Here is a 25,957-nt window from a genome sequence, read left to right as displayed (position 1 = left end):
AACAGGAACAAAAGCTTATATAGTGAAAAGTCTCTTCCCTCCTGCCTGCCAACCATCCCGGTCTCCTCCTCTGAGGCAACTAATAGCAATTTCTGAGTTACTTGTGTATCCTTCTAGTAACATGTAGCACCATAAATGTATATATTAACACACAAACAAATTCATTTCTCCCTCCCCCCTTTCTAAAAAAATATTTATTTATTTATTTTTCAGCTGCATCGGGTCTTAGTTGTGGCACACGGGATCTTTCATTGTGGCGTGCGGGCTTCTCTCTAGTTGTGGCACGTGGGCTTCTCTCTAGTTGTGGCGCACAGGCTCCAGAGCGTGTGGGCTCTGTAGTTGTGGCGCGTGGGCTCAGTAGTTGCAGCGGACGGGCTCAGTTGCCCCTCGGTATGTGGGATCTTAGTTCCCTGACCAGGGATCAAGCAGGTGTCCCCTGCATTGCAAGACGGATTCTTAACCACTGGACCACCAGAGAAGTCCCCCCCATCCCCATTTTTTTAAACATGGAAAGGGAGCATGTTTTATACATTGCTATGTTCACTTGTTTTACTTTGCTTTTTTCTTACTTAAAAACAGCTCTCCAATATATATTGTTATCAGTAAATAACTGTATGGGGCTTTTTTTTTTTTTTTAATTTTTTGGCTGCATTGGATCTTCATTGCTATGTGCGGCCTTTCTCTAGTTGCGGTGAGCCGGGGCTACTCTTCGTTGTGGTGCGTGGGCTTCTCACTGCGGTGGCTTCTCTTGTTGAGGAGCATGGGCTCTAGGTGTGCGGGCTTCAGTAGTTGCAGCACGTGGGCTCAGTAGTTGTGGCTCATGGGCTCTAGAGCGCGGGCTCAGTAGTTGTGGCTCATGGGGTCTAGAGCGCAGGCACAGTAGTTGTGGCACATGGGCTTAGTTGTTCCGTGGCATGTGGACCAGGGCTCGAACCCGTGTCCCCTGCATTGGCAGGTGGATTCTTAACCACCGCACCTCCAGCGAAGCCCTTCTGGTGGTTTTTGATATACAGAAATACTCAATTTGTTAAATTCAGTTAACATGTAAGTGGTTAGATTTTCTCCTTTATAAAGTAATAGCCTCTGACTTTTGTGTATATCTTAATAAGGTCTTCCCCACTATGGATTATAAAAAAATAGATTTTTCATTTCTTCTACATTTTTGTGGTTTTATAAATTTTTGATTCATATGAAATTTATTTGAATGTCAGGTGCGAGATATGGCTACATATTTACTTAATTTGAGTAGCAGGTTATCTATATGTCTTGGTTGATCAAATGGAAGATGGGACAATATCAGCATTATATGATGTTTTTAATGAAGAGAAGCATATTAATATTGTAAACATGTAGACTCTTCATAACTACGATAGGAGTATATGTCGAAACAGGAATAATGGGAAGAAAGGCAAATTCAAGTCAGCTCCATGAAGAGCGACTTACTTGCTTTTAGATCTATGCGTGAGTCAGCCCTGATTTTAAGAATACTACTCAAACTGGAACTCTAGTTAAGCTTGGGAATATGCTCATATGATAATTAACGTAAATCAGACACTCTTAAAAGTAGTACATTTATTGTAAATAATAAATGGACTTGTGTTAATTTGAGAGGCAAGTGGATGAAAGGTCACTTGGCTGATTCAAATTGTAAAGAAAATTATTTGCATTAATGTTTCATGATAAATATTATACAGATTCGCCTTTCTGCTAACTCAGTAAATTAACAGAAAGCCATTTTACATCTAAAATATTTCATAAAAAGTGAGCCAAGGATACCACAGGTGGTTGAAGTAATTTAAGCAGGTGATCAAGAGCCTGAACCAGAGCAATTGCCAGTGGGGACTATTAAGGAGACATAAATGACAAGATTTATCAATTGATTCTTTCAGTCATTCAGCACACATTTGCTGAGCTCCTGCTACCGTGGTAGGTGCTAAAGATACCAAAATTTAATTTGCAGGCAGCTGAATGATTAGGAGGATTGTGATAGAGAATGTAGGAAAAATAACAGGTTTGAGGAATGAATTAAAGGGTTCTGTTTTGAATAGATTGCATTTGATTTAAAGATTTTTATTAAGCAATTGGAAATTTGGATCTGCAGTGTAAGAGGCTGGTGAGAATATGAGTTGTATATAAAAGTTACATCCTAATAGAATGATATTTAATGTAGGGTTAAGGTGATAATGTTAGAGGGTTAGGGTAAGTCTGTGAGAGACTCAAGGGCGGAACCTTGGGGAATATCTGTGTTCAGGGGTCAGGCAAAGAAAAAGAACGTGAGGGAGACATTGGGAAATTGATGAGGAGTGCGCAGTGTCAAGCAAGTGAAGGGAGCACTTCAAGAAGTTGGAGTTATACTGTAGAGGAATTGAATTTAGTCGAAAAGAGGGGAAATGGGTGGGTAAATCTTCGGTGTTAATTTGGAGAGCAGTTTGGTTTGAGTGATATAATGCAGTGGTCCTAGGGATGACAGGAAAGGGTTAAGGAAGGAAAGACAGCAAGTTACTGATAAGTCTGTTAAGAAAAGTCTCTGAGGTTATTCTTGAAGGGGTATAGGGCCTCTTTGTGGTGGTGGTGGTGGCTTTTTGCAGGGGGAGCAAGGGTAGGAGGGTGGATGGGAGAGAAGATAGAGAGGAAGGCACAGAGCTGTCTTGAAGGAGAGGAGCAGTATGTGGCAGGAGGCCACTTTAGCTGGCCCCTGTCTTAGTAAAGCAGGTGTCTCTGCTGAGAACCGGTGGGGTGATTCTGTGGTTAGGAAGCTTGAGGGGAGTGATATAGGGCAGTCTGTCTCAAACTAATGGAGAAGAGAGTTCTTAAACTGATCCTACTGCATATCCTCCTTAATCGCCCCTTACCAACTCCCTGGGGGATTGGCTGGAAGCAGCTGTGGCAAGTGCAGAATCTCTTTGAAGACTTGAGTTCTGTCAGTTTATTCAAATTTTACATTTTACTCTGTAGAGCATCCATGGTTATTTAAGCATATATATAACTTTCCCTGCCTCAAACTTAAAATTCGTTCTTCAGAAAAACTGTGCCATGCTTAGATGGCTTCAGATATCCAAGATGAAGTATCCCAGTTTGAGAAGCACTGATGAGGGTATCATTTAGGAATGTGGGAAAGGATTGCAGAGCAGTACCAATTGGTAATGAGTATTTTTTATCTTTTCTTTTTGTTTCCTTTTTATTTTTTCATTACTCTTATGGTCAGTGGCACTACACTGACCATAAGAGTAATGAAAAATCCAGGGAATTCCCTGGTGGTCCAGTGGTTAGGACTCGCATTTTCACTGCCGGGGCCTGGGGATTAAGATCCTGCAAGCCTCGCGGCGCAGCCAAAAAAAAAAAGAGTAATGAAAAAATCCAGAGCTTGAGAGTCACGTAACTGGAAAAAAGTTCAATGTGTTTCTGTTCTTTGGTTTGGAATTTGAGAGGGGAAGAAAATATAAAGCTGATTTCATTAGCTTTGTCTCTTAATTTAAATGTTTTCTATATATATCCAATAACTTTGTAAAATTATGCCTTTTTGCTAAATGAGAGATTGAAGTGAGAGAATGGATTAAGAAAATGATTGAGCTATGAGTAGAAAAAGACTGTCAAAGAGGGAAGGAAAGGTGACAAGACTTAAACTTACTTGTAAGTAAGAAATTAGCAGGAATTAGATGCACAGAGAAGAAAAAGGGAAGATTTTTGTAATATGTTCATGTTGCATGTTGCTGGGTTTTTTTGTTTTTTAAAGTATGGGAGTTCATTTTTTGCTCTTCTTGAGTTCCTAGGCTTTTTGCAGCTTCCTCCTGGATATAGCACCTGATTCAATTTAGGACAGGCCAAAGGGTCATTCCATGTAGGTGCTTATAGGACTTGTCTATATGTTCACTAGTTTCAGGAACTTTTAAGATCTGCCTGTCAAGAATTGGACCAAACACTGTTGACTTGAAACAAATAGACTGCCAGATATTTCTCCAGCAAAGATTAGCAGAGAATTGCAGTTCCAGGCTGCAACAATGGCAAGGCTCATACAAGTTCCCACAGGGCAGGGGAAGGAGGCGGCTTTCATAGAGAGGAAAAGGAAGTTGGGAGGGCTAAACAAAGAGTCTCCGTGGCTTTTCATTGGTTGAGACCTGGCCAGGAAAGAAGAGGAATCTTTCTTCCTCTTGGGCTCTGCTGTGGACACAGGGCATGAGAGCTCCCCCTTTTGGTCTTCCAACTCTATTTAATTGAGGTTTCTGTTTATTTTTTACAATACACAGGCAGGATTCACTCTGCAAAAGACTTAGAAAAAAGAGAGTTTTAAGTGCCAGTAACTAAAGTTTTTGAAGCGAATGAAAGCTGTCAGGAGCTAATAGCCTAAAATGTTATATTCTGTTAATTGAACATTTTAAAATACTCATCTTAATTCATAGATTGTGAATCCATATAGAAGCAACCAAGGAAAAACATCTTTCCCAGATTCAGATGGTATAATTCCCTTCAAGGAATTCCAGGAAACTGCAAAAGAAAATTTTTTTAGTCATGTGTAAACATGATCAGGGATATGCAAACCTTGTCATATACCTCAGAGCTCAAAGACGCACAGGATGTATTTTGTTGAAGGATTCTATAATTTATTTTTTATTTTTTGGTCATGTGGTTGATGAGTGGCGGTGAAGAGCTCTTTTTTTTTTCTTCTGGCCGTAACATGCAGCTTGTGGGATCTTAGTTCCATGACCAGGGACTGAACCCGTGTACCCTGCAGTAGAAGCGCAGAACCCTAACCACTAGACCACCAGGGAATTCCCTAAAGAGCTCATTTGATGAAGAAAGCCAAAAAAAGGAAGTGAAGGTTGGGATTAGTAGGTAGAACACTCTGATGGCAGTTGATTCTAATCTCAGCTCTGCCTCTCATTGGATGCCTGACTTTTGAGTAAACCACGTTACATCTCTGAGCCCGATTTTAAATATCTGTTCAATTGTGGGGTTAAATGGGGAGAGTGGTTTCCAAACCCTTTTTTAGCATGGAACTTTGTTTAAATGCAATGATATACGGAAGTATAAACAAATAAAACTTATTACTACAGACTTGCTTGGGGCTGGAGACTTTGCCTCCCATGCCTCTATCCCTGATGAACACCAGATTGGGCAGCTAAATTTAGTTCTGTACCTCTATTTTTGTTGTAATAATATTTTTATTCCTTTCCAGAGTCTTGACCCTTGGGCATTCTTGGAGTTCTTTCCTTTCTTTCTTAATGGAACTGTAAAATACTAGAGCAGGAGGGACCTTTGTGGTTTTATAGTTCAGATTCCTTAAGCTAGGAGATAAGGATGGACTTCAGATTCTCTGAAGTCTCTGAAATTACTTAAAGTTATTATGAAATATTGGCTATATTCCCTGTGCTGTACAATGTATCCTTATAGCTTGTTTATTTTACACATAATAGTTTGTACCTCTTAATTTCTTGCCCCTCCCTCCTTCCCTCTTCCCACTGGTAACCACTTATTCGTTCTCTATATCTGTGAGTCTGTTTCTTTTTATTATATTCACTAGTTTGTTTTTTTTTAGATTCCATGTATAAGTGATAACATACAGTTCTCTGTCTGATTTATTTCACTAAGCATAATACTTTCCAAGTCCATCCATGTTGTTGCAGATGGCAAAATTTCTTTTTTGTGGCTAATATTCCATTGTGTGTGTGTGTGTGTGTGTGTGTGTGTGTGTGTGTGTGTGTGTGTGTGTGTGTGTGTGTGTATCTGTATATACATGCACATATATATACCACACTTCTTTATCCATTCGCCTGTTGACGTCTGTTAGGTTTCTTCCATATCTTGGAAATTGTAAATAATGCTGCTGTGAACATTGGGGTGCATGTATCTTTTCGAGTCAGTGTTTTCATTTTCTTCATATTTATAACCCAGGAGTGGAATTGTTAGAGCAGGCAGTTAGCCAGATATGAGCAGAGAAGAGAGGCATGGGTCATATGACAGGAAACCATACATCTTGCAATGACAGGGTCCTAGAGGCAAAGAACGGTGGGAACCTCTTATGTCTGAATGTAACTTTTTGCTCATTATACCCTCATTACAATAGAATTAACATTGCAGCCAGAGCAGTACCCATCTTGCACCTGACACCATGGCAGATCCGAGAAGACCAAGGACAAAAACAGCCCCTCCTCTCAGAAAGGTGGAACTTGGATGAAAGCCAGGAAGTTACCCCAAAGTCCCTCCCTCCTTGATGAATATTCCACCCGTTTTCACACCCCATATAACCAGCTTGCCAAAAGGAGCTCGGGGCAGCTGCTCTTCTGAGCTTGCCAGCTCTCCCTCCTGAGAGTATACTGTTGCTCAGTGAATCTTCACTTCGCTTACTTGGCCTCTGTGTCTCGTCTCTGAATTATTTCTGTGACAAAATAAGAACCTACCCTCCGGCAACAGAATTGCTGGATCATATGGTAGTTTTGTTTTTAGTTTTTTGAGGGCTCTCCATATTGTTTTCTACGGTGGCTGCACCAGTTTACATTCCCACCAACAAGTGTACAAGGTTTCCCTTTCTCCACGTCCTTGCCAACATTGGGTGTTTGTGCTCTTTTTGATGGTAGCCATTCTGACAGGTGTGAGGTGGTATCTCATTGTGGGTTTTTTTTTTTAATAATCTTTTTTAAAAAAATAAGTTTATTTATTTATTTTTGGCTGTGTTGGGTCTTCGTTGCTGCGCGCGGCTTTCTCTAGTTGTGGTGAGCGGGGGCTACTCTTTGTTGCGGTGCGCAGGCTTCTCATTGTAGTGGCTTCTCTTGTTGCGGAGCACAGGCTCTAGGCACGCGGGCTTCAGTAGTTGTGGCACACGGGCTTAGTTGCTCCACGGCATGTGGGACCAGGGCTCGAACCTGTGTCCCCTGCATTGGCAGGTAGATTCTTAACCACTGTACCACCAGGGAAGTCCCTCGTTGTGGTTTTGATTTGCATACTGAGCATCTGTATGTCTTTGGAAAAATGTCTATTCAGGTCTTCAGTCCATTTTTTAATTGAGTTCGGGTTTTTTGATATTGAGTTGTATGAACTATTTATGTATTTTGGGTATTATCAGTCATATCATTTGCAGCTGTTTTCTCCCATTGCATGGGCTGTCTTTTCATTTTGCTGATGGTTTCCTTTGCTGTGCAAAAGCTTTTAAGTTGAATTAGATCTCATTTGTTTATTTTTGCTTTTGTTTCCATTGCTTTAGGAGACGGATCCAAAAAAATATTGCTACCATTTATGTCAGTGCTCTGCCTATATTTTCTTCTAGAAGTTTTATGATTTCCTGTCTTACATTTAGGTCTTTAATCCATGAAGTCTCTGAAATTACATGCAAAATTTTGTTTGTGATTTTCCCTCCTTAGTGGAAAAGGTCCATAGTCTTCATCAGATGCTACAAAAGATTTATTACCCTCTTTGAGCTGGTTCATCTGTGACAGTTATCCACCCATTAAGTACTTTATGATAGCAGTAATGCCTCTTATAAAGTTGATGTTAAATCCTGCTATACTTTTTATTTTATTTATTTTATTTTCTGGCTGCGTTGGGTCTTTGTTGCTGCGCACGGGCTTTTCTCTAGTTCCGGTGAGCAGGGGCTACTCTTCATTGTGGTGTGCAGGCTTCTCATTGCTGTGGCTTCTCTTGTTGCGGAGCATGGGCTCTAGGCATGCAGGCTTCAGTAGTTGGAGGTATGCAGGCCCTAGAGCATGCGGGCTTCAGTAGTTGTGGCGCATGGTCTCAGTAGTTGTGGCTTGCAGGCTTGAGGGCACGCGGGCTTCAGTAGTTGTGGCATGCGGGCTCTAGAGCTCAGGCTCAGTAGTTGTGGCGCACGGGCTTAGTTGCTCTGCAGTCTGTGGAATCTTCCTGGATCAGGGATTGAATCCATGTCCCCTGCATTGGCAGGAGGGTTATTAACCACTGCGCTACCAGGGAAGTCCCTCCTTCTATACTTTAATAGTTCCTTGTTAATGGATCCCTCCTCTCCCTCCTCACCCTCCTCTCCCTCCTCTCCCTCCTCACCCTCCTCTCTCTCCTCTCCCTCCTCTCCCTCCTCTCCCTCCTCTCCCTTCTCACCCTCCTCTCCCTCCTCTCCCTCCTCTCCCTCCTCTCCCTCCTCTCCCTCCTCTCCCTCCTCTCCCTCCTCACCCTCCTCTCTCTCCTCTCCCTCCTTTCCCTCCCTAAACTGGTTAACATTTTCTAGTTCCAATCCTCGGCATATACCTGGACCCCAGTTAGAACCTTTTGTTTAGCAGATGCTTCTTAAATTGTAGTAGGCATACAAGTCACCTGGAGAACTGTTAAAATGAATATTCTGAGTCAGTAGATCTGGAATGAGTCCTGCAAGTATGCATTTCCAACAAGTTCCAGGTGTGATGCTGTTCATAGACCACAGTTTGAGTAGTCAAGGGCTAGACTATGTATATCTTGAGGGGAGAGGTCTTGTGCCTAGTAGTAGTGGCTGATACATAGAACCCAGTACATGTTTCCCTCCTCACATTTATTCATTTATCGGTTCATTCTTTCATTTTACCTACAACCTATAACTGCCAAGTATTTATCAGGCACTAAATGACTTAATAGGAGTAAATAGATGATTAAGTGTAAGTCTTACCTTTCTTGAACTAGTTTTTAGTCTTGTTTGGTAAACAAAAGAATTAAATTTGGTTATATTGACCTTGAGTTGGTAGCACATTAAAAGGTGCTCATAGATTAGATGGATGAAGTACCTGTGGAACATCCAATAGATAGTTGATCTGGACTGTCCATTAATTCTGTTGACGTGACCTATAGCTGCGTTAACTGTGATTGCTACATTACAGATTTGGCTAGTTATGCCTGTAATCTGCCAAAACCCCTAGACTTTGTTTTTCATGTGAAGAGCTGGGCTTTAGGTATGTTGAATTTGAAGTGACAGAGGTATATAAAAGCAGAATTGTCTTGTAGGCATTGGAAGTGTGGCTTTAGATAATATAGCTAGAGATGTTAAAAATTCATTTTATAAACAGCAAAGCACTAAAAACAGGTTAACTGTTGCTATTACTATTTTGAGGGTAAACATATGAGTAAAAATTGTCGGAAGGAGATATCTTTATTTATGTTTGTTTTCCTTCCTTGACAGTTTTAAAAACCATGTACGGTTTTACCCTTCTAGTATTATAAGCGTATAATCTGATATTTCAAGAACAGTGTATAAAAACTACAGATTAACAGAATCATAGTGTTTTAATTTTTTCCCTTTTATGATATATGCAATTGAAGGTGTTTATTATACATAGCAGAAAAATTGGAAACAATCTTGAATGGTCAGGAAAATGTTAAGAAATTATGAGTTGCCATCTGAAATAATGCTGAGAACAAGTTATTTTAATAATGTGGGGAAATACTATTAATAGAAAAAGCATAATACAAAATTGCATATACTGCATGATCTCAGCCATATTAAAATGAGCAAATAAAAAGAACTAGAAGGAAATATATCAAATTATGTCATCTCTTAGTATTTAGGATTATAGATTTATTTCCCCCTTTATTATAATATACATATGTATCTTCCATAAAAAGGAATTTTTATTTCAAGAATTTTCACTGAAATGACAACAAAATGATCTGTGGTTTTAAGTAGACTGTCATGCAACTTTAGTGCAAGTTATCAAAGTTTTATGGTACACCTACTATTTCTGTACAGTTGTCTTTTTCTGTTACCTATTAAGATAGTGACATGTAATCATGTGTGTTTATCAGACTCATCCATGTAGTAATTAAAAATATGCACGTCTCAGCTCTGTCCCTGAGATTCTAATTAAGTAGATCAAGAGCAGGGTAGGCATTCATAGTTTCTAAAAGCGCCACAGTTGATTTAAATAGGCACCCTAGCTGAGAAAGTTGTCTGTAAGCAGAAACTGTTTTGTATGATACTTTCTTTGCACTTAACAGCAGCAGATACAAACTTTTGAACTAATATTTTAAAGCCTTCACTTGCATTTAGTTGTTAAACTTCGGGGAAAGGAGCATATTTGAGTCACAGAAAATAAATCCAAAATAGATACTATACATTGTTTAAAAGCTAGCTAGAAAACAACCTTGTAAAAGAGTCCATTTAATAATATTCCATATCTAATTCATGATGTTTTTGTTTTTATCTTTTTCTTCTTAGTGAGTGGAGTGCCATAGAAAAAGAAATGGGTGATGGACTGCAGAGTGCTGGTCATCATATGGATGTGTAAGTACCCAGAGAATTTAAGGTAGAACCTGAGGTGACATTAGTGGTGAAGTGTTAGTGATTCTTCTGTTCTTCTGTTTTTATAAAGTTTGCTGGCATTTATATTGTACTCTCTGTATATAGATTTGACTTAAAGAAGTTTATCTCAGGAATGCAAGATTAATTTAACATTCAAAAATCTTTCCGTTCAATTCACATATTAGCAGAGTAAAGAAGAAAACCCATGTGTTCATTTCAGTACATGTAGAAAAAGCATATCAACATCTATTCACAGTAAAAATTTTCATCAAACTGGGAATATAAAGAATTTCCTCAGTCTAAAACTTACAGGTAACACTGTACTTAATAGTGAAATATTGGTGTTTTCTCCTAAAATCAGGAACAAGGCGAGGTTGTCTGCTTCCACCACAACTAGTAAAAATGGTAGTAGAGGTCCTGGTCAGTGCAGTAAGACAAGAAAATCAAATAAGGGGCATACATCCTAGAAAGGAAGAAGTAAAACTCTCTTTATTTGCAGTTAACAGGATCTTTTATGTAGAAAATCATAAAGAATCAACCAAAAATATTATGGAATAGCTGAATTTAATGAGAATGCATGATATGCAATGAATATATAAGAAAAGTTGTTTTTACATACTAGTAACAATTGGAAAATAAAAACTTAAAAATGCCATTTATGATAGCATCAAAACAGAATACTTACAGATTAATTTAATGAAATATGTGAAAGACCTCTACACTGAAAACTTTATATATAAACATTGCTGAGAGAAAGTAAAGACCTAAATAAATGGCGAGACTAAACCATGTTCATAGATTGATTGGAAGACTCAGTAGTGTTAATATGACCATTCTTCCTAAATCACAGTCCCAATCAAAACTCCAGTGACTTTTTAATAGAAATTGATAAGCTGATTCTAAAATTTATATGTAAATTCAAAGAACGTAGAATAGCCAAAACAGTCTTGAAAAAGGACAAGCCTGGAATATATTACCTGATTTCAAGACTTAGTATACAGCTATAGTTACCAGGAGGTATTGAGATAAAGAGATCAGTGGAATAGGATGGAGTCCAGAAATAGATCCACATTTACATAGTTCATTTCAAGAAATGGTTCTGGAATAACTGGATATCTTCATGGAAAAAAATGAACCTTGAGCTATATCTCACACCTTATGTAAAAACTAATTCAATTTGGATGATACACATAAGTGTAAAAGCTAAAATTGCAGGTTTTAGTAGAAAACATAGGAGAATATTGTTGCAACCTTCGAGTAAGCAAAGATTTTTTAAAGCGGATATGAAAAGAAAAAAATACTTTTAAAATGATAAATTGTTCTTCATCAAAATTAAAAATTTTTCTTGTCAAAAGACACCATTGGAAGTGGAAGGAATGTGGGAGTACAGTTTCAGTTGGGGAAGATAAAAAGTTCTGGAGATGAATGGTGGTAATGGTTGCACAACCATATGAATGTACTTACTGCCGCTGAACTGTACATCAATAAATTGTTAAAAAGGTGAATTTTACATTATATTTTACCACAAACACACACAAATGTACCATTAAGATAATGAAGAGGCAAGCCACACACTGGGAGTAAACATTTCCAACCATAATATATAAAGAACTCCTATAACTGAATAATAAAAAGACAAAAATATATTTATTTTATCTAAGTATTATTTTTGGGGGGGCTGTTATATAAGCTGACCGGCTGCTTTTCAACCATTTTGTTAAGTCTTCCTGCATTCTGTTGACTGGATATTTTTAGTATTTGCAAGAATTTGGGATTATCATTATTATTTAAAATGTTAAATAAAATTAATTTTAGTAATGATATCTAAAAAATCTTTACCATTTACCCTTTTCTACCCAAAGATGTGCTGCTTATCCCTACACTATGTTTCCTATCTTCAAGCCACCAGCTACCTATCTTCTTTTTTGTTTTCTTAACATTAACTTTTCCAGAATTGTAGATTTATGAACTAAATGCAGTTTTTCCTACTGTTAACAATGATTCTCAAGATGTCTTTCAGTCACAGAGGGGAAATTCCACACTCTAACAAATGTAAATTTATATTTACAGAATACATATTTTGCCTACTTTTATAAATACTGTAAACACATCACTTTTCACTGAGCATTAAGGTAGATTTTTGTTTGTTTTTAGAATTCAGTAAACTTGTTTACTTGTCTACAGGAAGTGGACTTGGAGACATAAAATATATTTTTCTTTTATGCCCATGCTAGGGAATCAGAATTAATTTGAAAAAAGGATGCTTCTTATACCATACAGAAGTAGGAAATGACATAGCCCATGTCCTTAGAGAATTTATAATGTGATCAGAGAAAACCAACACAAGAGACATTTCTTTGATAAAATTTAAGTCCTCAATTTTTGATAAGAGATCAGAAGTAGAGTGATGACTAGGACTAAAGAAGTCTGGGAAGATTTCTAGAGGTGTTGAGATACGTATGGTAGGATTTGGAGAAGTAGTGTGGAAAGCCATCACATTTCTGTGCAACGAAAGACTCAAGGCCAGGAACAAGAGTGGCACGACCGTGAAGGGCTTGTCCAGATCAAAGCAGAGATTGCTATTGAGAATTAGAATAAAATAAGGCTTCTAAAATTTTCTGTAATCTTTATTTGCTCGACTTTTCCTTTTGTAGCTTTTTGGCATTACTGTATGTAGTTGCTACCAGGAACACTAATGTGCCAATTATACTAAACTCTTACTCTTTCTACAGATTTTGAAGCCCTTTTTGTAATATATTTGAACAAAAGATATTGCAGTGCTTCTTAAGCTACCTTAAGAAGGACCGTTTTTTGTTTGCTTTGTTTTTCTATTTCTAAGACCTTGCTGATCAGAACATTTAGGTAAATAAAATAAAATTGTCATGGTAGTTAAAGATTGCTGTAGGGGGGAGGGATAAATTAGGAGTGTGGGATTAACAGATACAAACTACTGTACATAAAATAGGTAAGCAACAAGGGTTTACTGTATAGCACAGGGAACTATATTGAGTATCTTATAATAACCTATAATGGAAAATCTGAAAGAAATATATATATATAACTGAATCACTTTGCTGTACACCTGAAACTAACATAATATTGTAAATCAACTGTACTTCAATTTTAAAAAGTTGTTAAATGTTTCTAAATGCTTATTCTCACTTTCTGTACTTGCTTTTGTCACTCATGGGTAGCAAATGGTCTGTGGACCACGCTTTGAATAGCCCTTCTTTAGAACTTCAATACTTTGTGTCCTGATAAAGGTTACTCTATGCAATGTTTTTTATTTTTATTTATTTATTAAAAAATTTTTTTACATCACAATTTTTTTTATTCAAACAGAAAGTCAAAAAAATTATCATCCTCATCAGTTCACTCAGTCCCATGTAATTAATTTTTTTTATCTTGATCTTTTGTTAGCAGTTTTATGAATTCATCAGTTTTCCATTAGAGTTCTGAAAATGCTTATTCATTCAGTTCAGCAGTATAGTCAGTTACCAGAAACCTGTACTTGTCAGTCTTTTCCATGAATTCCTTGAAGATGAAACCCTTTTTGCAAAAGCATCAGAATACACCCAGAACTATCTGTAAATGACAAAAGACTTAAAAGTGACCACAGTTAAAGATTTGATGAAAGTTCATAATAATGCAGTTGACAAGGAAATTTAGTTATTTCTGAGATATACATTTGCAATGTTTTTTAAATAGGTATGCGTCTTCTATTGATGATATTTTAGAAGATGAAGAACATTATGCAGATCAGTTAAAGGAGTATCTTTTTTATGCAGAAGCACTGAGGTAAGTATAATACATGTTCCAGATGCAGCCCTGTGGCTGGTCACCACTCATATACTACTCTAAAATAAAGATTTTTAAATGAGTTAATTCCCCCAGATATTGAATGAGGTCTCATTGTATTCCTGTGTGTTACAGAGTGCTAGACATAGCTGAGATGAGCCCTCTGCTTGAAGCATTATGTTGATAAAACCTGTTAGTCTCAGACTTCAGGTCTGTCTGTATGTTGTTCTACTTTTTCCAGTTTGAAGATTGGAAGCAAAGTACAGATTGAGAGTGTGTAGCATAATCTGTCGCTAGGTTGTATATTACCATTTAAATTCTGTAATTTTTTCCATACCTGCATATTTTATTTCCTTAGTAAGGTTGTAAAACTTCTTAATGTCAGGACTTTGTCTTCTCTTTTTATAGTATCTTCTACAGAGCCAAACAATTCTCTGGGAGATAGTCCAGTTTAGAAAAATGAATTGTTTTCCTATCACTTTTTAGGGGGCCAAATTATTATTATTTTAAAATTTGATTACAACCGATTTTGTTGGCATTAAATTTTAAATTTGAATGGATATAAACCAAAAACCAGAAATTAAGTTTGGTAAAAATGGGAATAGGAGTTTTCCGGTAATTACAGATTAGAAGGCAGAAATCAATTTAGAGGAACATAGACAAACCCCATGTTTACAATGATTGTGCCACATATTTAAACTGCAGTAGTGCATTAGTAAACTGTTCACACTGAGATCTTCACCTTGAGATTCGACAGCTGTTTCTTGAAAAAATATCTCAGTACCTTCTGCAAATAAATTGGCCTTTCATGTGCCTTAGCACGCTTAAAATTTCTCCATTGTATATATACAGAACACCTACCATTTGGTCAGGGCAAAATGCATACTTTCATAACAAAACTATAATGTACCTCTCAAGTATGAACAATATACACATAATACATGGTATACAGTATTTACAAAATATAAAATATAATACAAGCTTTGTTTGTAATTTTTTAAACTCATCTTTTGCCCTTGTATATTGCAACAAGGTAATTTTTCATTTCTGTACCACTGCTTTTCAAGAGTCCAGGGATTTTGGAAAAGCTGTGTTTTACATACGTACTGGAATCTGAGATGTAAGTTTGAACTTTTAGGAGAGTTTTAAAGTGTACTGCCATCAACTCCCTATTTTGGTTGGAATTTTCAGTGGTGCTTCCCATCCAGTGACTAGGAGGCTGTGGAAGAACACTAGGAGAAAGTGGATCACTAAACTTTACCCCAGCATAATTCTCCTTTTGGCTCACTTCAGTTAGAAATGATGATTTCTTCAAATGCTTATTTTTAATATTCTCAGTATTTTTAAAAGGCTTTTTTTTTCCTGCTTCTGAATTATATCAGATGAAACAGAATCCTGCCAAAAGTTACTTTCATTTCTTTTTGCAGAGGTGATCTTGGTTAGTGGTAAGTTACATTTGCTTTTCTGTCTGTTTATCTTTGGTTGTTCACACAAGTGTATACCATGAACAAGCTGGCTGTGGGGAATGGCAGTTTTCTCCGATTTTCCCTTCTTTGATTTTAAAAGTACTTTCTATCATCTTGTCCAGTTATACATATAATACATAGAAGAAAATGGTTTCTGCCTGCCCCCTACTTTCTGTTTTAACAACTGCTTCAAGAACTTTACTGCCTTAATTCCAGTCACTTTCCTAGCTCAAGTGATCCTTATAGGAAGCCATGAGGAGATGGAAAGACAAGGTAATCTATTAGATCACTGCCCTTTCAACACTTGTAATATGGTAGGGAAGCAGGACACAAATAGAAAGCCAGAGCACAAGGTAACATAATCCATGTCAAAAAGGGTAACTGCCAACAGAGCTCCCTAGTTTTAATAAAGTTCTAGAAAATAAAGGAACCTTACTAGGAAACAAGTACAAAAGCTCGCTTTTACATTATCACTAATATTACAGGAGAGCCGTGGAATTGAAAGGAATCTATACAAAATTTAAGTAATCATGGTGGACAAATTTAATTTTTTGCAAGGCACAGCTAGATAAGCTGCAAATCTCTCAAACCAATATTCTTTCAACAAATGTCAGTAACTTATTTTCACTAGTATTATGAAGGTTTTTGAAATTAAAGTCAAAATGTTTTATTTTGATATAAAGGTTACTTTAAGTAATAGAGCGACTTAATACCGTTTAAGTTTTAATCAGTTTTATCCTAGTCCAGTAGCAACTGGGCAGCATATCATCAATTCAATTGGTAACTTTTCTTTTGAAAACTTCATCATTCTGGACACAAGTAATAAAACTACCTTCCATTAAGAAAGCCTGGCACAGTATACAGTGGGAATAGTTAAACAGTAAATGCCGTTCATCTGATAGACTAGCACAGAGAAGTTATCGCTTCAAAGAGGCAACAGCTCTGCTGTCGCTCCTGCCAACTTTCGAAGTTGAAAAGTACAGCTAAGTAGGTTGGCCCGGCGAGGAGCAGCGCCCCAGTTGGACTGGCGCCCCACACCGGGCACCTCATAACTCAGTAAAAAGCCAACTGGAAGTGGGCGGCTGCCAGCCCATGGCAAACCCCACACCAGACAGCGAGAGACTGTATGCATGTCCTGACGAGTCTTGGCACTACCAACGGTCCCCTATCACTTTTAAAATCAGCCTAAGAATTCTGTTAATAAAACAGAGGAGCAATATTCCTTTAGTTGTTCAGTAGCTGGTATGAAAACATCACATTGTTAGCCTTTTTCCTTCTAGAGTTTTGAGTAGTAAGAAGTTACACTAAGGACTTCCCTGGTGGCGCAGTGGTTAAGAATCCGCCTGGCAATGCAGGGGACATGGGTTCAAGCCCTGGTCCGGGAAGATCCCACATGCCACAGAGCAACTAAGCCCACGTGCCACAACTACTGAAGCCCATGCACCGCAACGAAGAGTAGTCCCCACTCACCGCAACTAGAGAAAGCCTGCACGCAGCAATGAAGACCCAGCGCAGCCAAAAATAAATAATAAATAAAATAAATAAATAATTAAATAAAAAAAGAAGACGTTACCACAAGGTGTTTTCAAGTTACAGACCAAAAGAAAGTTGCTGAACACAGTGGAATTCTCTGCAGCTCTTAAGTTATAGAAAAGATTAATGTGTATTGATACAGAAACATATGTGTCTTTGGTATATAAATAGTTGAGACAGAAAAGATGTAGAATTACTGGGGGTGGGTGGATATGTGTATTTGTAAATGCCTAGGTAAAGTCTGGAACGATATATACTATCTATTAACATGAATTATGTCTGGATAGTGGAACTGGGGAAAAGAGAGCGTTCTTGAAACTTGTTTTGTGCATTCCTGTATTAGAATCCTTTTTTTTCTTTTCAGTGAGCATGGATTACTTTTAGGAAAATAAAAACTAATAGAGGTTTCTAAATAAAAAGAAGAAAGCTTTGAGATAATGTCTTTTTAAACAATACTCAGTTGTAATGTGAGATTATAGCATTAGTTCCTATGTTATACAAAAGCTTTTTTTAAATGTATGTGATAATGGTATGTTTATTGAAAAAAATGTTGCAAGTATCTGGAAAACAACCTTTTTTGTTTTAAGTATATATAAAGTTTTTATGTTTAGGTTCTGCTAGATTAAATTTTTAATGTTGGGCTACTACATTTTAAACTTGAAAATTCTGTATATAAAAGTTCCGACTGTAGTAAGACGTGAATGCCTCCCCTTAACCCTTGAAAAAAAAATTTTTTAACATATTAATGGAGAAGCCACAAAAATTAAATGGCAGCACTTTCTTTCATCCCTAGGGCTGTGTGCAGGAAACATGAACTTATGCAGTATGATTTGGAGATGGCTGCTCAGGACTTAGCATCCAAGAAGCAGCAGTGTGAGGAACTGGCAACTGGGGTGAGTGATTTTCCATTTAGGTCTCTGGTATTATTACAGCAAACCTTAAGTGGAATGGGCTGCAGGATGCCCGTAGCTTTTACAGGGAAATAATTTGTGGGCAACTTTATAATTCTTTTGTTTGTGATCTTGATATAAAAGGATGTAAGCCATTAAAACACATATTATATAGTGTTGTAAGAAATTTTGCCAACATTGCTGTGTGTAATAAGAACCATCTCTTTTCTGATTAAGTCCAAGTGAAAAAACATTATTCTTTGGGATTGAAATAATAACCTTTGCCAGGTTTAATTTTACCTGGTATATTATAGAAATTTTAGATAACTTTGCCCTTTTAGAATCAGTGCCTCTCTCCTAACAGGGAGCTTTTTGTGTACTTTATTCTTAAATGCTTACAGTGAATACTTGTGAAGAAACTTCCTTATCTTATTATATTGGACTTAGATCATTTTTATAATCAGCTTTCTACTGTCCAGCTATTTCATTGGAATAAGAAAGCCGTCATGGTGAGAGCACACAATCTGGAAGTAAAGAAGCAGTTACAGGGCTTCCCTGGTGGCGCAGTGGTTGAGAGTCTGCCTGCCGATGCAGGGGACATGGGTTCGTGCCCCTGGTCCGGGAAGATCCCACATGCTGCGGAGCGGCCGGGCCTGCGCGGCCGGAGCCTGTGCTCCGCAGCGGGAGAGGCCACAGCGGTGAGGGGCCCACGTACCGCAAAAAAAAAAAAAAAGCAGTTACAATGCCACCATTTATGAATCATTTCATAGTTAACAAGTACTTTACTTGTGAAAGTGCTTATGGGCTACTCACATAGAGATATGTGGGAAAAGACCTCTGCATGAAACAGGTAGACACTGTCTTGATTTATTTTTAAAATCCAGGGGAAATTCCCAGTCCATTTTCAGGGAGCTTGGTTCTCTACTCCTAAATGTGTTTCCCTCAGTAAACTCCGGAGAATAAGGAAATGGTAAAGCAGTGAAGCTTGAGGCTTGGATTTAGGCATCCTGTTTTATTAATAGATACCAAGTTTTAGTGTGAGTTACACAGATTTTAAATAGTTTATTTAGTTTTTTCCACTGTTGCCTGTTGAATTTTATCTATTTTTTATATCACAGAGTAATTAGAAAAAATATGATCACTAACATAAAGAAGTAACTTGCCTAATACGTCACCTAGAAATTTTCCATATGATGAAGAAGCTCAGTTAAAATTTTTCCCTTTTTGATTCTTCCATATTTTCCAGTGTTAGAAATCTTATTAGTCGCCCCCTGGTTGTAAGGCTTGTGGTGTTTTCTGTCTGAGCTAGGGAGGAAATGGCTATTTCCCCATTTTAAAAAAAAAAATAATAATTGTGGTAAAATATCCAGAACATAAGATCTTTTTTTTTTTTTTTTTTTTTTTGCGGTACGCGGGCCTCTCACTGTTGTGGCCTCTCCCGTTGCGGAGCACAGGCTCCGGACGCACAGGCTCAGCAGCCCTGGCTCACGGGCCCAGCCGCACCGCGGCATGTGGGATCCTCCCGGACCGGGGCACGAACCTGTGTCCCCTGCATCGGCAGGCGGACTCTCAACCACTGCGCCACCAGGGAAGCCCCAGAACATAAGATCTTTATCTTAACCATTTTTAATGGTAAAGTTCAGTAGTACATTTACATTGTTGTGTAACCAACCTGCAGAACTGTTTCATCTTGCAAGATTGAAACTCTGTACCTATTAAATATCAACTGTCAGTTTCCCTCTCCACCCAGCCCCTGGCAGTCACCATTCTACTTTCTGTCTCTGTGAATTTCACTACTTTGGATACCTCATATAAGTAGACTCATACAGTATTTGTCTTTTTGTGACTGGCTTATTTCACTTACCACAATGTCCTCAAGGTTCATCCATGTTGTGTAGCATGTGTCAGAATTTCCTTCCTTTTTAAGGCTGAAAAATATTTCAGTGTATGTGTGTTGTTTATCCATTCATCTGTTTCTATTTCATTTTAGACCGTGAGAACATTTTCTTTGAAGGGAATGACTACCAAGCTCTTTGGTCAAGAAACTCCAGAGCAGAGAGAAGCCAGAATAAAGGTGCTAGAAGAACAAATAAATGAAGGAGAACAACAACTTAAGTCTAAAAATCAGGAGGGCAGGTAAAAATGCTGTGGTGTTTTAACATGGCTAGACATGTAGACTCTGTGACAGATTGTTTATAACCATTCCCAGCTTCACCAGTGTCCCTGGATGTAGCCTGTTCTTCTAAAATGCAGTGATTGAGTATTCCTAAGAAATTTGAGTAATCAAAAATCATGTTGCGTAGAAACAGTTGTTTTAGTGTCAGGGAAAGAGGAAGAAGAAAGTATCTAAGCTTCATAATATTATTTTCCTGTACTTTTCATGATTTCTATCCTTTGCACATTCCCTCTGCCCTTTTCTGTCAGTTAAAAGCCTGATCATTCTCCAGTGCCAGGCTTTTGCATTACTTCTCTTGTGAAGCTTTCTCTTATCCTCACAGGCTGTCATAGCACTTGGTTCATGCCACTATTGCATGGCAGTTTTGTATTGGGTGGTTGGTTGTACAGTGTGACTGTCCCTGGCTAAATTACAAACCCTTCAAAGTCAGTGACTATGTCTCTTTCATCTTTATGTCCCAACACCTTGCATAGGGCTTGGAATGTAATTATTCCATAAGTATTTTTAGAAATTCAGTTCTCAAAGGTCTGCCATGACTGTTGGGCTCATTTTTCATATTGTTGTTTTCATCTGATAGTTGTTGAGTAGACCAAGGCAGACCAAGAGTGTATCACTGATTTGGAGGTGATTTTCTTAATTTTTAGAACTTCCGGCATCAAGTAAGTCAAACTAAACTCTCACGAGTAGAGTTAAAAAGACAGTGGTTAAGATTCCACACTTCCACTGCAGGGTGTGTGGGTTCGATCCCTGGTCAGGGAAGTTTTGCATTTCAGGCGGTGCAGCCAAAAAAAAAAAAAAGACAAATTGCTCTCAGAATTTTAAAAACTCTAGTTGTCATTTAAAGTAAGCACATGATAAATGTGATACATAATCCATCTTGTTGAAAAGAATGTATGTTTTCCAGTGACCCCAGGAAGGCAACTTCATGTGGCACCTGTTAGCTTATGAGCTGGTTCAGGGAGCCATTTACATCTGTTTTATGGGAATCATTTGAAGCTGGAATTCTTGTGGCAAAATAGAGATTATTAAAATGTAGATGAGTGTATGACTGTATGCTTTTTCTCCCACTGTAATTTTTAGGACGAGAAAAAATAGAACTATCTTATACACGCAATAGCTTTTTCCTCTATATAGACAAAAACCCAACTCAGATGAGAAGTGGTTATTCAAATTTATAATATGTAGTTTACTTAATTTAAATAAGAATAATAATAATGACTATACCTTTTATTTCAGAGAATTTGTCAAAAATGCTTGGGCTGATATTGAACGCTTCAAAGAACAAAAGAACCATGATTTAAAGGAGGCCCTCATAAGCTATGCAGTCATGCAGATCAGTATGTGCAAAAAGGTAGGTTTTGGTTTCAGTGAAGGTACAAGTATATTCAGAAGTGCCTGCACATTTCTTTAAAATCGGTTTCTTATTTGGACCAAAGTATTTATCATTTTTAAGTCCATTCTTCTCCTCTTCCAGAATGTTTCCCAGTTTCTCTACTTAATTTTGAAAGAAGGGTCATAATCAAAATGTCAATTACCGAGTCTCTACTCATCTAAAGTTCCAAATTTGTATGCCCCGTTTATAACTTGTATGTGAAAATATGTACTAACAACAGTACTTTGGTTATACGTCCCAGGGTTACTGCCCTTGGACAGGGCAGTACAGTACCATTCCTAACAGTGATATATACTTCGACTGGAAAATGGTTTCAGCGTTATTTTGGGAAACCGTGGCTGCGTTATGGTTTGTTGTCAGAGTAAACCCTTCACGTAGTTGACATCTCAGTAGAAGGCAAGGACGTTGAAGCTTATTCTGGTTAAAATAAATGTTTTGGCAGTGATGGAGATCTTTCTAAAACGCTGTTGTAAGAACAAAATACAAAATATTCCTTAACCTCTTCTTCATAACCCAGGATCTGCCTGTGCGACCACCAGTCATTCCCGCGCTTTACATTTCTCTAGCACTTCGCAATTTATTGAGCGATTTAACATGCTTTATCTCAGTATATCACATAGTAAGATGGATTCCCATATTTATTAAGACATTCTTAGAGGGCAAAAAATCACACTCATACAAACACTCTTATGCTTTAATTTGTCCAAAGTTTGTATTTTCTGGCTTGGAACCGTCACTTTCTTAGCCCTTTTTACTTGTATGACGAGAAATAGCAGTAGACAACAAAGATGTTTTGAGACAGAAACAACAGACTCACACATTAGTCATTGGGCCAAATTTATAGTTATGCCTCAACGAAATTGTAAGTTACTTCATGTTGTAGATCTTTGGGGTCACTTGAGAAGTTAAAACCATGACTGATCAATCTGCAAATGCTGATGGTTGAATATATTGTAGTTTGGGGTGTTTTTGTCTCTGCTGCTGTCATCCCATCAGCTCCTTCTGCCGCTTCACGTTTACCGTCTTTCTAATCTGCCTTTTTAACTCCTTGGTGGTCTGAAAGATCAGAAAACAAAGGTTTTTAGAGTTGGTTTTGTCTTGTTTTATTCCTATAAAAGATTCATTAATAGGTTCCTGTGATCTCCCATTTGCTTCTTTTCCAAGAATGTAGATTTTGTGTAATGGCTCAAAGGACTTTCCCCCTGCCACTTTGCTTAGGGTGAGCGGGTTGAGGGGTGCTAAAAAGTAATCTCTGGATAAACAAGATATTACTGTAGATATGTGCGGACACACTGTTGGGTATCTGGTGTATCCTAAGATAATAACTAGAGTAAACAAGAGTTTACTCACATGAGATTAGTAAGAGTGTATGTTTACCTTATTTCTTAGGAACAGTATTACAGTGTTTCATGTTTTATTTTCTTGCCTAAGTGGAGTAGATTCTTATATTTGAAAATCTACAGTGCTATTTTCTTTAGAAACTTAAAATTAAGTACGAGAAGTCAAGTCATCTTTTTTTGGTAAATGTGGGTATCTATATATTTCACGTTATTTTATCTTTTTAAATTAAAAAAATTATAAAAATAACATATATGCTCATTATAAAAATTTCAAATAAGCCAGAAGCATATTAAGTAAAAATTCTCCTCCTCCTTCCCCAAATCCCTTTTTGAAAACCCAACACTGTTACATCTTCATGTTTATCTTTTCAGACTCATTTGTACATATACAGTCATTTAGAAAATATACACTTTCCTTTCCCACAAAAACAGGATTGCATTATATGTGCTAGTGTGTAGCTTTTGTTTTTTCATTTGCTGTCTTATGGATGTCTTACTAGGACGGTGCACGTGAGATCTATCTTATCCATTCTACCAACGAATACTCCATTAGATACTACTTTATCCAGGCAATCTGGGACATTTTAAAAGATTTTTGTGGGTTTTTTTTTTTTTTTTGTATTCCATCAGGGAGGAAGAAAAGCTAAAAAGATTAATTTTTTTCCTATTGTTTGAAGCCTCAATAAATATTGACAAATTTTAATATTAAAGAAAATATTCTTTCTTCATAAATTAGCAGTTATTGGCAAATATATATCTTGTTTATTGAAAACATACCTTTATTTCTACCACTTTCTAGATTTTACTGTTACATTTTTACGAACATGCACTTTTTCCCAGTTTCAAACATGCATTTTTGTTTAAGCATGTTAGTTATATTATAGCATATTAGTTTTTTGCTAAATTGCCTGCTATAACCATTGAAAGGGAGTTGATAACTTAGTACTTAATTATCAAAATATTGATTATTAGACTAATAATAATTCATTAATTTATATTTAATTGTTAGACTAATAAATTTTTTCTTTTGTTTCAAATATTACAGAACTTGTTTGGTTTATAAATAGAAATGATATGAATAGAGTAAATGAGTTTTTCAAAAAGAAGTTGTAGGAGTTCTTTCTGTTTTGAAGATAGGCTCAAACAAATGATTCTATTACTTTTTTCAAAAGTATTTGACATTGACTTATATTAGCTATTGCCAGAAGAAGTGTCCTATTTGCTGGACTTGTTAATTATCCCAAAAAGTAAAACTTAGCATACCAGTAAGCCAAATACTTGGGCTTTCAGAATCCTTCCAAAATCACATTTTAAAAGTTTTCTTTTTGTTTTTGTTTTTTTTGATTTGTTTGTTTTTAAAGGGAATTCAGGTTTGGACCAATGCTAAGGAATGCTTTAGCAAGATGTAATCCTGTGAAATGAGTTTCTCTTCAATCAAAGTGCCCCAAAACAGAAGCACAAGTAAATAAAAAAATTTAAGTTGCTACCAGTATACACAAAAATATATAATAAGTTGAGTAAATTCAGCTTTCTTTAATTTGATTGTAGTGTTAATATATAGCACAAAAGGGTGTATTTTAGTGAAGATTAAATATTATAATTTGAGGTTTTGGGGACTGGTGCTGATTCTAAAAATGTTAATTAGATAAAATATACCAACAAATTGTCAGGCTTCTGAACCAATGACTGAATATCAAGATGTTAGGTAATTTTTAGATGTTCGTTTTAGTGCCCACTGTTTCAGATCTGCTTATGTAGGGAGTTTTTTCCTAAGATTGAATTCTTATCTTTATTTGGTAAGACCCACTAATCTGTTATAGGGGGTTAATTTTCCTTGCCTTATAGTTGAGCTGTTTGGTTTGACAAACCTCAGCAGAAACTTAGTGTGTAATCTAAGAATTTCTTCCACATTCTTTAATGCCCCCAAACATTGCATACACTAGAAAATGCCTTCAATGTGTGTTTTACCAGAATTTTGATACTAGTCAAAAATTTTACACTGCCAACAAAGAAGACACAACTTCTCAGATATATAGTAAAATACATTATTGTGATCTAGGAATTGGTATATAGCAAGGTTTCATTGAGTATGTTACATACAAGCATTAAATTCTCAGATAATTCTTAACCTCAGTGATGAGCCTAAATTGATTGACTCTGCTTGGCTCTCTACACATGGCATTTCAGGGTACAAAGTGTAGCATTTCATTGTATAAGATATATGTAGTGAACATATGTGTTAGTATCTTCATTATTAACATCCTTTTTTATTGCTTGGCTGTAATTTTTGTAAAGATAAATTATATTGCTTTTGTGTGTGTGTTTTTGTGGTATATGTTTAGGAGCCAAGCACCCTTGGTATTTTGCTAGCTTTGCAGAACCCTACATGTGTACTCATTATTACTAATTATGTAAAAAAAGATTTCCAGTACTGTTCAGCATTTGACTTTTTTACATGTTTAAAATGTTGCTGAAGTTTTGTGCTCTTTGCCAAACTTATACAATAAATAAATGAAGTATTGTGTTGATTTTCATATGAGTTTTGTTATTTTAACAAAGTGGCCTGTACCTATTAGTATCTGATGCCCTATGGAAAAATAATATATGGCATATTATATTTTGAAGTGTTTAATTGTATAAATTTGTCTTATGCCAAAGTGTTGGGTTTTTTAAAAATAAGATGCTGAAATGATGTATGATTTTAAAAATTCTACCTTTTTTTTTTCAAAAAAAGATAAAATTGTTAGAAGCAAAAGTCATCTTGATAGGTACACATTTCATTCCATTGAATTGTATCATCTCTTGGCTCATGAAATAAAGTAGCTTGACCTTTAAAAATCAAAAGCCTTTTCTTCCAGCCTAACCTTAGACTAAATATAAAATGTATTAGATTTTTTTTCTACTAGCTAACTTAATTTGAAAAGGCCACTGATACCTATGTTTTAAAAGATGATCTTCTCTGAAATGTACAAATATTCACTTGGTTGTATGTATATTTAAGTAGGAATATCTTGATGGTTTGATTTTGAAAAAGTTTCATTTGATAGCACAATAATTCCTTAAAAAAGAACTCTTAATGAAATTTTATGATGGAAATCATTTTTAGTACTATTCATAATAAGTATAAAGAAAATCT

At 36.6% G+C, this 25,957-nt stretch overlaps 1 protein-coding gene and 1 pseudogene across 1 annotated transcript in view; one reads left to right on the top strand and one right to left on the bottom strand.

The window, feature by feature from the left end:
* Positions 1–25,668, top strand: part of SNX4 (sorting nexin 4) — a 62,706-nt gene extending 37,038 nt beyond the window's left edge. The window contains exons 9-14 of the mRNA XM_060010820.1: positions 10,142–10,207; positions 13,934–14,023; positions 17,816–17,915; positions 19,903–20,048; positions 21,325–21,439; positions 24,183–25,668. Coding sequence (XP_059866803.1) covers positions 10,142–10,207; positions 13,934–14,023; positions 17,816–17,915; positions 19,903–20,048; positions 21,325–21,439; positions 24,183–24,230 — 565 coding nt within the window. The 3' untranslated portion in view covers positions 24,231–25,668. The remainder of the gene's footprint in view (positions 1–10,141; positions 10,208–13,933; positions 14,024–17,815; positions 17,916–19,902; positions 20,049–21,324; positions 21,440–24,182) is intronic.
* On the bottom strand, positions 14,032–16,539 carry LOC138414050 (proline-rich nuclear receptor coactivator 1-like; annotated as a pseudogene).
* Positions 25,669–25,957: the final 289 nt, after the last annotated feature.

This window comes from Delphinus delphis, chromosome 4 (assembly GCF_949987515.2).
Source record: "Delphinus delphis chromosome 4, mDelDel1.2, whole genome shotgun sequence".
NCBI lineage: Eukaryota > Metazoa > Chordata > Mammalia > Artiodactyla > Delphinidae > Delphinus > Delphinus delphis.
This window is presented reverse-complemented; position numbering and strand designations above follow the sequence as displayed.